The following is an 11,070-nucleotide window of genomic DNA, read 5'->3' on the forward strand; positions in this document are numbered from 1 at the left end:
TGGGCCGATGGAGGAGACCGCTAACTAGAGATTCAGTCCAAGCCCAATAGACCAATTAGGGTTTTTCAAGAAATAGGGTTAATTCGACTAGACATCCTCAAATTAAGGTCTGGATTCTAAATTGATCCTTAAACTTCAAAAATGTTATAATTACTAATCATTGGAAGTGTTCTTGGACCAAGTCAGGTCCTATATATATATATATATATATATGATATTAACTCACTTTATACTCACTCAAATCTGATTCAACCCGAAATATATGCTTAGAATTTTGCATTAACCCACCAATATTTGTAAAAACCTAAGCCAAGCCTATTTTAGGGTCAACCGTATTACTTTTTAAAAATATATCTCTATATTATTTTTAATTTAATGTAATAAATTTATATATTTTTATTTACTAAATTGTTATATATAGTGATTTTAACATTTTTTAAGGTTTGCATTAAAGATTTAATTTTCATGTGTTATAAATTACATAATATATAAAATTAACATAATATAAAATATTATAAACTTAAAAAATGAGTTAGGCTAGGGTGTTGATTGTTCATGCTCAAGCTAAAATCATTTTTAAACAAGTTTAGTTTTTTTTTTCCAAAACTCTTTTTTTTACCTAATATTTTTTCTTAAACTCTCCCAAATTACGGACGAACCCTGAAGTGTGGGTGAGTAGCTTGGCCTATGAACAAGTCTAGCCATTAACTTATGTGTTTTTATAATAAAAAAAAAGAACCTTAAGAGTTAAATGTCAGCTCAATTCTAACTCAAATAATGTTTGAAACACATTAATCGAATATGTGTTTACCTCTTGCATTTGCAATGATAGTTTGGATTTTACCAAAGTTGTTTGAACTAGATCCATTCGACGAGGATATTGGTTTAGAGAGAGGTAAAAAATCGATTGGCCTGTAAACTTATATGGATCGATTGAACCGATGGTTGAACTAGAATTAATATTTTTTTAATTTTTTTAAAAAATTTAAATAATTTATTTGATTGAACTAGACGAACGGATCAAACTAATAATTAATGGTCTAATCAATTCAAGCACAAATCTAGTTCCAAAAAAATACTAGCTTTTACATACCTAAAGCATGAATCTCTTACTCATTGCAAAGATTTAAATTGATCTTTTCATCAGTATAGCGATAATTTTTAGATGTTGAATGAAGTTTGAATCTAACATGTGATTCAAATTGCGAAAATATGTATACTTATCGTGTGGACATATTGGATTTGATGTCCTAAAAAACAAATAATGTTAATAAAATTTAGGACTAATTTTAGGTTAAATTTAATTACTAGTCCATGTGCTATTTGTAAGTTACAAATTTAGTCCATTTACTTTAATTTGATCATTTTTATCATTGTACTTTTGAGTTTTGAAATTCTAGTCCTAATCCAAAACATTAGCTGTTAAATTTTACTATTTTCAAAATATTTTGCGGTAAATATATTATCATATAGGTAATGTCATGTCAAATTGTCATTTTCACGTAATACTCACACAAAAAAAGCCACGTTATGTTAATTAATATATTTAATGGTTACTATTTTGAGTCATGATTGACAATTCACAATTCCAAAAGTAAGACTAAAATGACTATATTCACAATTTATGCATAATCTGAGACTAATATAAAAACTTCAACCTATTAGATTTAATAACTACCTTTTGGGTTATGATTAGAACTTTCAAATTTGAAAAAATACAAAGATTAAAAACAACCAAATTAGAATATATAGACTAAATCTATACTTTATGCATAATACAAGGATTAATAGCAAAATTTGACTTTTTTTTAACATTTTAATTCTAAGTTGGCTAATCAATAAATATGTATGTATTTATAATGTATGTGTTTACAATTTGATCCATGTGCTTTAAATATTTTTTATGTCATATTTGAGTCCATGCTTAATGCCCGAGCTAATGACTTGGTTAATGAAAGGAATTGATTGATAGGATATTTGATTGTTTAAGAATCTAATTAAAATATATTGAAGTTTGTGAACTGATTTAAAATTTAGATCATATTTCAAGGAAACCTTGTGGAATTTACCAATAAATATGGAAATTGGGCCTTTGACTTTGTCGATACTAATGTGTAAATTCATATTCTTAATCATCGTGGCATGTTCAACGAAAACGAATCTCAACAAATGTAATAAGAAAATCATGTCGGTCGGACCGTTTTTAAGACCAAAATCTTATCGGTAAATTACCACTTTTTATTTTTATTTTGGATAAATTATGTCGAAAGTTACTAAACTATTAATAAGTTTATGTTTTAAATACTTAACTTTAAAGAATTATAAAATGATAACTGAACTTTTCAAAAGTTTTTATTAAGTCACTATGTGGTTAAAATCACTATTATATGACTTTCTTTATTCAAATTGTCTGCATTAATCGAAAACTCTTATTCTCTTTTTTTTTTCTACAATTAAGGTTTTTTTTCATAAAACAATTTTAAACGTTATGAATCTGCGAACCAAAACTCAAATAGCTTTCTTCTCTGATCTCCTATAACGATTGCCAAATCAACTTGGATCGGAGGTATGTTCTTCTACTCCTCGATGGGTACTAATCCACCGCATTGATCGTCAAATCATCGCTTAGAGCTCTCTCAAGGACAAATTCTCATTTCAATCTCTTTTAAGCTTTTAAAATTATAAAATAGTTTAATAGTAAAAATACACTTTGCCTCCAAGTTGAAAAAAATTTAACTTAATCCCATTAAAGTTCTAAAGTAACAAGCATATACAAAGATAAAATTATACTTCGATTTCTTTAAAATTTTATAATTCAATTTCGGCCTTTCAAAGATAAACTTTTGTCTTCCTCCTTGAGCTTGTTAGTCAAACTTTAAAAAATCTTAACAACCTAGTAACTTAAATAAAAACATTCAAATAATTTAATAGCTTAAATTAAAACTTTCGAATAATTAAGTGATTATTTTATAAATTTTTATAATTAAATAGCTAAGATGTAAACTTAATAATAATTTAATAACTTTAGATGCAATTTACTCTTTTATTGTTTTCAAAGAGAGGAGAGGAAAGCCGTTACGATTTTTTCTTTTTGGCGTAAAATTTCAACCGCCTTTACCGACCATTATAACGAACAATAAAAATTAAATAGGATATTATCAAAAAATAAAAATAAAATAAAAATAATCGGGTATAAACGGGCCAACCCGAACGGACCCGTTTCAGGATCCGCCCAATGGATCTTAACCAGTACTGTTTAAGCATACGTTAATTAACCCTTTTATTTCTTGTTTTTATATCTGCAAAAATAAATAAAAAACATTCTAAATCCTCAAAACCGTTGTTCAAACGTATCGGTTCTTTTTTGCCCTAATTTCATCGAAGAAAATCTCAGGTATTTTTGAAATCCATCTACGTTTTTTATTTTTATTTTCCACGAATTTGATTTGTGGGAGCTTTGGAAGATGTGGAGTTCGATTGCGGATTTGAAAGAGAATTTGCATAAGATCGCGCTTGATGTATACGACGATGAGGACGAAGAACGCGAGATCTACGGTTCAGGGAATGGAGATCATTCGCCATTCTTCGATAGAAGGAACTCTCATAGGTTTGCCCATTCAAAGCCCGTTTCAGTCTCTCCGATCGCTAATGGAACCGATTCGCCGATTAATTCTGAGGTATTATTGCATTTAGTTTCGCGCTTGATTTTGTTTAAATTAATGTTTGGCGCCTCTTAGTTTGGAATAGATTCAGCTTGTTTTTTTGATGAATTTGTAGAATTATGGAATGATATTAGTTCACACTACAGTTTGAGTTCGCGAATGAGTGAACAGTCTCTATTAATTGAGGATATTAGTGTCGATCTTTTATTAGGGATATATATATCACATTTGATAGTTGGAGTTGGTAATATTTTGTTCTTTGGCAATCTGGAATCAAGCTTTGTGAAGTGATAGCTTAAGCCTGAAAGTACTCTGTAAATACCTAGTGGTAGATCCAAAACTTTGACTTGATGAATTCAATTTCCAAAGATTTATTGCTTAAACTTATATATATATCTTGGTGAGGTTTGAAGTTGTTGATAACATGAAATAGTGCTGAGATAGTTCAAGGATCTTTACATGGACGCATAGAACTTTTATTTGATGATTGCAAGTCTAACAAGCTATACTAGTAACATTTATATCGGATTTGTTCTTGTCATCTTGGTGTTGATAGAGAGCCTCCTAGAACCCAAGTAGCTGAGTGTAATCTTTTCTAGTATTAAGATTTTCATTGCGAGGACTAGTTAGAAAAACTTATTCAGGTTCATAATATGGTCTCTGCCATAATATTTGAAGAGCATTTGGCTTAGGGTTGAATGTAACCTCTTTCAGAGCCTCCTAAGCTCCTCTTTTGGTGTCACAGATGACTGTTTGCTTTTTGATTGAGTCAATTGTTGACATGACTTTTTATTCTTTAATCTCATGGAAGTTACTTTACTAGTGGGCTTGGCATTTCTAGGGAATTTGTGGTATTTTACTTTTCATGCATGATAAATAAACTGTGTTATGATTATTTTTGTAGATTGAAAGATACAGAGCAGAAATTAAGAAGCTTCAGGAATCCGAGGCAGAAATTAAGGCTTTATCATTCAATTATGCTGCTTTATTAAAAGAAAAAGAGGTATCTGATAATTTTCGTATTGTTTGATTTAAAAATATCTTGTGCCAACTTGGTAGTTTACAATTATGACCTGTGATATATTATATGGCAATAAGGGCATGCTGTGGTTGTTCTAGTTTATTTCCAGGGTTGGTCTAAAATTCAGTTCTTACAAATGATAATAGTGCAAATAATTTACAGCTTTCTTCTAGTTTTTAAACATTTTCAAATGGCTTCTTTCTCTCTATTTTCCTTGCATTCCATTTCCAGGAGCAAATTTCGAGGCTGAACCAAGAGAATGGCTCATTGAAACAAAATTTGAATGCGACAAATGCAGCTCTGAGTGCAGCTAGAAGCGAAAGTTCCAAAGTATCTAGTAATGGAATTAATGCACCCAAGGTAGTTGCTACTCTCAGTTAGAGTTGTCTGAGGTTTGTTTATTGAGAAATCCTGGAATTAATGCATTAGGTTCTGCAATTCCGAAGGCATATGTAGTTCCATGTAATAAAGCAAACATAATGTGCTACTACTGAGTCTGCTGTTTCTGATGTTATTGCTTCTGTAACTAGAGAAGCAGGTCTGAAAAGGTTTTGTTGTATTATGTTTCATACCTGTGGCAACCTTGAACCTCCCAATAGGTGGATGCCACAGAAAGTTGAATGTAGAGATGAAACCTTGTTTATAGAATGAAAGATTGGTCTTTTACTTCTTGTAACCTTGTGGTCTTGATGTCTCTCCTTCATCAAATGAGTTGGTCGGGATACTTGGATGGTTTGCTGGCTCAATTACATAACACGTGTGATATTAATTATTGAGCTTTCTTGTTGTTCTTGTACTGGAACATATATTTATTTCCACTGGATATGTTGTAAGTTTGTCTTGAATTATGATTCTGCTGCCACCAAGCCAGAAGTGAGCTGCTATCATAATGTGCATGTCTCTGTCTGTTAAATCATTGTTTATTGGCTGATTGGCATTAGCCATTTCTCCAGGGAAATGGTGATCAGTCACCACACCAACTGCGTAAGTCGGCAAGTCTAGTAAAAAATCGTCATGGTGGAAACCAAATGTCCAATGGTCTTACCTCTAAACATGATGGAAGAGAAAAGGTAATGGCACTATTTTTCCCCCTCTATTTTATTATAAGAGGCACTATTAGGATGTTGGAATGTAATTGCTGTTCACCTGGTCATGAAACCTTGTGCTGTTTTGCTTTTTTCCCCCTTTCGTTTTAGGGGATACTAAGCTCTTTCTTGGTTTTTTCCATTTTATTCCAAAATAAAAATTTTCCTCTGTATTTCTATTTGTTTCTTAAGATAACAGGTGAACTTGATGAAAATTTTATATATATGCATGCCTTCTAGGAGCTTGCAGATTTGCTGGAAGAGAAAAATAGGTCCCTGGAGGCAGTTCAAGCTAGTCATGAACAACAAATAAAGCAATTCAAGATGGAACTTGAAAAAGAGCATGATAAACTAGTGAATGTACAGATGAGATTGCAAGGTATAATTTGTACACCTTGAGGACCCATTTATGATGCTTGCAATATCATCTGTTGTCAAGCAAAGGAAATATCATCCTTCTTCTTATTTATTGTAAAATTCCAGAGGAGCACAAGCAGAATGAGTCTTTTCAGGAGGAGCTTAAGTTACTGAAGTCAGAGAAGGATAAAGTAAGCTTCTAAATTGTTTGGTGTTGATAGATGTTATCATTGCTTTGACTTTTTTAAATGACCTTGCCTCCACCCCTTCTTTTATAGCACATGATGGTTCCTCTGTTGAAAATTGCTTAATGTGTTTTCTTCAATTCAGGCAGTATTCATACACATTTACCCTTAATCATCAACGTGGATAGCGATGATGACTTGACAAACTTTTCGTGCTTTCTATCGCTTCAAATTAGCATGTTCCAATTGTATAATCTAGTTGCTGTACTTCATTTCTGTATTTTTAATATCAATCCCAGTATCTAGGGTCTTCCTTGAAATTATTATGTTTCTGTGAATTTTTGCATAATGTTTATTCAATATCGGCTAATTGTTTAGCTTGTTATCTGTTTGCTACTTTTGTATAATTGTGTTCTTCATTTGAATAGCGTTTGGGAGTTAGCAAATCATTTCAGTCTATGTTACTTGAAGACCATTTTGAGTTCCTCATTTGTCCCATCTAAAAGAATCATGCATAAACTCTTCTCTATTTTTCTTTCTCTCTGGATTTTAATTGTCAAATATTCTTACTTTACTGAGCATTGACAGACGTTCACTGAGTTGAGCAAATTACGCAGTGAATTGAATGGAAAAATGGTAGAAATAAGACGATTGCAAATGGAGTTGAATAGACAGGAGGATGAAAGTGCAGATGATACACAGGATAATTTGAAAAGAGCTATTTCCACCTTGGAGAAAGAGAACACTCGTCTAAAGGTTGATACCTGCTTGTGTTGTTAATAGTTTCCATTTAAAGAAGTGTATTATCATCGATAAAGATTATATTGCTCCTTTATATTAACATCCTGCATGTACTTCCATTTGTATCCTCTCATAGATGGAGAAGAATGAACTTGAAGCTGCCCTGGAAAGTAGCAGGAAATCTTTAACTGGCAAGATCGATCCCAATGCTTCAGAGACTCTGGTAATATCCAGTTTGCTATGCATGAACTATATTCTCTGCAGGTGCCAATTTTTTGGGTTGGTTTGGATGTGCATGCGTGCATATGTTATGCATTGGCAAAGTTTGATTCATTATTGGTTATTGTTATATTTTCTTTGCTGAAACTTTTTATATGCAACATTTCAATTTTATCAATTCTTTGTGTGTAATATCTTTTTCTCCAGAAGTTAGATTCATCAGGAAGTTCTTCCGGGATGAAAGAAATGGAACTATCACTGCAGCAAATGGAAAAGGATCTGAAAGAAACCTGCCGTGAAAGGGATAAGGCTTTACAAGAATTAAATCGTCTTAAGCAACATTTGTTAGAAAAGGTTGCACCCCCTTGAACTTTTATGGAGTTTTTGGTGAAAATTTAGTCATATACGTCTTCAAGTTTCACTTATAATGGCATCTGTCAAATTGTTTAGCATAGATTATGTGATGTTAAAAGGATTTCTTTGTTATTCTTGACTTGTTGTTATTACAATATGACCACCTAGTAGAGTCTTGCATGCAACTGTAATTGTCTGGCCACTGTTTGTATATTTTACAAATATATAATGCTCTACCTTGTTACCATAATTCAACCCCTCTCCTTGGGAAAAGAGCAGAGGAACTTTTATTAAGAAATGCAGTCTTGATCTTTTTAGCTTCTATGTATTTTTTGTTCTATATTTATGTGGATGAGGATGTTGGGAATATGCCACCATGAGAGAAAACAGTAGTAGCATGGTTGTCTAACTTTAAGTTTTTAATAGGATCAGCTTCAACTTTCTGTTTCCTCTGTTACATTCTATGAGGATCCTGGATCCTGTATATTTTAATGTGATTTCTTACAATTTCTGCAGTCAAATTAAACATGGTTTATCTTTCTGCTATATTTTCTAGGAATCTGAAGAATCAGAAAAAATGGATGAAGACAGCAAAATTATTGAAGAACTTCGTGAGAGCAATGAATATCAAAGAGCTCAAATTGCACGATTCGAGAAAGCCCTGAAGCTGGCAATGGCAGGTCAGGAGGAAGCTAAGATGACAAACAACAACGAACTTCAGAAGTCTAAGGAAATCATAGATGATCTTAATAAGAAACTTGCAAACTGCATGAGAACAATAGATGCAAAAAATGTTGAACTACTAAATCTTCAAACTGCTCTCGGTCAGTACTATGCTGAAATTGAAGCTAAGGTAAGTAAATCTTTAGCGTTGTGTATGGACAAACACTCAAGATGGCACTGGCCAAAGACAAAACTTTGATTTAATGCTTTATATTGTTCTGTTATAGGAGCATTTGGAGCGAGATTTGGCTCTAGCTAGAGAAGAATCCTCTAGACTTTCTGGTCTTCTGAAAGTATGGTCTCCCTCCTTTCCTAGTTATTACACAGTTCCTTTCATGAGTTGGAATGTGGAAAAGCATGTGTCTCGAGGTCAAGAGCTTTTCCCTTATTTTCCTTTCTGATCATCTGTGCATTCTCCAGGATGCAGATCAACAAGCAGAATTATCAAAAAGGGAAAAGGAAGAAATTCTGGCAAAGCTTTCGCAAACTGAAAGAATGTTAGCAGAAGGGAAAGCAAGAGTAAACAAGCTTGAGGAAGATAACAGTAAGCTAAGGCGTGCTCTTGAGCATAGCATGACAAGGCTTAACAGAATGTCGATGGACTCTGATTATCTTGTTGACAGGTTAGCCTGTTTAGATGTTGAATCATATTCTTACTATGAGGAATTGTCTACATTTTAGAACTGGATTTAACCATTACCATGTTAACTGACACTAACTTATGTCACAATTGAATATATTTGATTATTATTTTGTTAGTGGATTATTTATTTATTTATTTGAGTTTGAAACTGCTGTGGCTCTTTCGTTTTTTTAATGTTCTATGAATAACTAGAACGTTAATATTGCAACTGACTTTTTTGCAGGCGTATTGTGATCAAACTACTTGTGACCTACTTCCAGAGAAACCACAGCAAAGAGGTATAAAATGGTTCGAGTAATTATGTGACACAACTAGATAATGAAATTTCTCTATCCATTTCATTTTTGCAAGCTATTATTTGGTAATCGAGGCTGTGGCATTGATCTCTGCTAGAAAAAACTTTGCTGTACTCTCCTACACTTACATTAATATGAATTCCAGGTTTTGGAACTTATGGTTCGGATGCTGGGATTCTCAGATGAAGACAAGCAGCGGATAGGTATTGCTCAACAAGGTACTGGCAAAGGTGTTGTTCGGGGTGTTTTGGGTCTACCTGGTCGTTTGGTTGGTGGCATCTTGGGTGGAGGTTCGGCTGATGTACCTGCAAGTATAGCCCCTGATAATCAGGTGACTTCTTTTTTTCACCTTATTCAGAAAACGAATGTTCAAATTCCCATAAATAATGTTTTTCTTATTTAGCCGTTTGTCATTTGTGTTAAGAAATGGGTCAAAATTGGTTTGGTGTCCCTGAACTAGTAGTATCAGTAAAAATATCATGGAGGCCCTTATAGTAAGAGTTAATTGCACTTTGCCCCATTTACGCAAAATATGGGCAAATTAGTCTCTGTACATTAGATCAAAGAGCAAATTGATCTTTTTTGTTACGAAATTTCATTCATTCATACTGTCAAAAACTGGCGTGACTAGTGAAATAACCTGACCATGTGTATCTCATGCTAATGTACTAAGGATCAGTCTTTTACAGTAAATCTAGTTAGGACAAGATGCAATCAGACTCCTAGTACAGGAGCTTCCGTGGTACTTTTACCAGTAGTCTCTGAAACCTATTACATTTTCACTATCCGTGACATGCAAGTTTACGTAGAATTCAAGATGCGTCAAAATGGGAAACAATCAAATATAAGTCAGCCTTGACTATTCCCAGTATCATGAACACCTGGATTTTTGTTTTTCCTCAGTCAATTGCAGATCTTTGGGTTGATTTTCTACTCAAGGAAACCGAAGAACGAGAAAAGAGGGCGGAAGGTGCTAGTAAATCCAATGAAGACCTTAATGGAAGAAATCCAAATGCTACAGGACCTACTACATCTGCGTCTGACCAAACAACTGGCGGTTCTGGTTTCTCTAGGTCTAGTTTCTCTCCGAGCCCCACACCCTCAGTAGGAAATCTTCGGCAGTATGAACATTCAGATTCTGAATTCTCGACCGTTCCTCTCACGACATCGGAAGGTAGTGGTCGTTTATCGAGATTACTACCGAAATACTGAAAGGGTTTTCTCGGATGATGTAATTATTCCAAAAGGTATAGTTTTCTTTATTGGATGTTGTAGCCAAGATGACTTCTATCTTCAAAAGTCTTCGACCAATTCCTTCATATACTTGAAATAAAAGATGAAATCCCTCCCATTGTTCACTGTTGCTTTGTTTATACGGGAAAATGGATATTGATGACAAAGAAATACTAGATGACAATAAATTTGTGGCATTTGATTTGTATTTTTGTTCCATTGTTGACTATCTGGTATGATGGTATAAGGTTATTGATGATCAATTTTAAACCCAAATGTAAAATTCACTATCCAACCACAACGTTTGGACCAAATTACTACATTCATCTCGTTTCTTTTAAAGGGCCATTCTGGCTGGTGGATAAGTGTTTAAGGTTTGATTTAAAAAAAAAAAGAAAAGAAAATTCAAAGTCAACTTATCTCCGTTAAACATTTCTAAATACCCAATTTTCCTTAAATTTTTCCTACATTTAAATTTAAATTTTCTATATTTTTAATTTGATTTTCATTTTGCTTTTCTGAAAACATCATAAATTCAGATTCACTTCCGA

The 11,070-nt window shown here is 33.0% G+C and overlaps 1 protein-coding gene across 2 annotated transcripts; it reads left to right on the plus strand.

Moving 5' to 3' along the window:
- Window positions 1-3,205: 3,205 nt before the first annotated feature.
- On the plus strand, window positions 3,206-10,727 carry LOC108479764 (golgin candidate 4-like). 2 transcript variants are annotated; one of them, XM_017782539.2, is made up of 16 exons: window positions 3,222-3,394; window positions 3,465-3,677; window positions 4,567-4,665; window positions 4,915-5,043; window positions 5,637-5,753; window positions 6,009-6,147; window positions 6,252-6,316; window positions 6,899-7,066; window positions 7,188-7,274; window positions 7,478-7,624; window positions 8,181-8,477; window positions 8,575-8,640; window positions 8,768-8,970; window positions 9,214-9,268; window positions 9,432-9,617; window positions 10,190-10,727. In XM_017782539.2, the coding sequence occupies exons 2-16, from the start codon at window positions 3,465-3,467 to the stop codon at window positions 10,496-10,498; spliced, it is 2,280 nt and encodes a 759-aa protein (XP_017638028.1). In that variant the 5' UTR covers window positions 3,222-3,394; the 3' UTR covers window positions 10,499-10,727. The 2 variants fall into 2 exon arrangements, with proteins under 2 accessions (XP_017638029.1, XP_017638028.1); XM_017782540.2 differs by having other exon boundaries at window positions 3,206-3,677.
- Window positions 10,728-11,070: the final 343 nt, after the last annotated feature.

The sequence above is a fragment of the Gossypium arboreum genome, chromosome 12 (assembly GCF_025698485.1).
Source record: "Gossypium arboreum isolate Shixiya-1 chromosome 12, ASM2569848v2, whole genome shotgun sequence".
Classification (NCBI taxonomy): domain Eukaryota; kingdom Viridiplantae; phylum Streptophyta; class Magnoliopsida; order Malvales; family Malvaceae; genus Gossypium; species Gossypium arboreum.

Coding starts and splice junctions, on each gene's coding strand:
- LOC108479764 (XM_017782540.2), top strand. CDS start 3,465: ATGTGGAGTTCGATTGCGGATTTGAAAGAGAATTTGCATAAGATCGCG. Junction 3,678..4,566: donor ATTCGCCGATTAATTCTGAG/GTATTATTGCAT, acceptor TTATTTTTGTAG/ATTGAAAGATACAGAGCAGA. Junction 7,067..7,187: donor AAGAGAACACTCGTCTAAAG/GTTGATACCTGC, acceptor ATCCTCTCATAG/ATGGAGAAGAATGAACTTGA.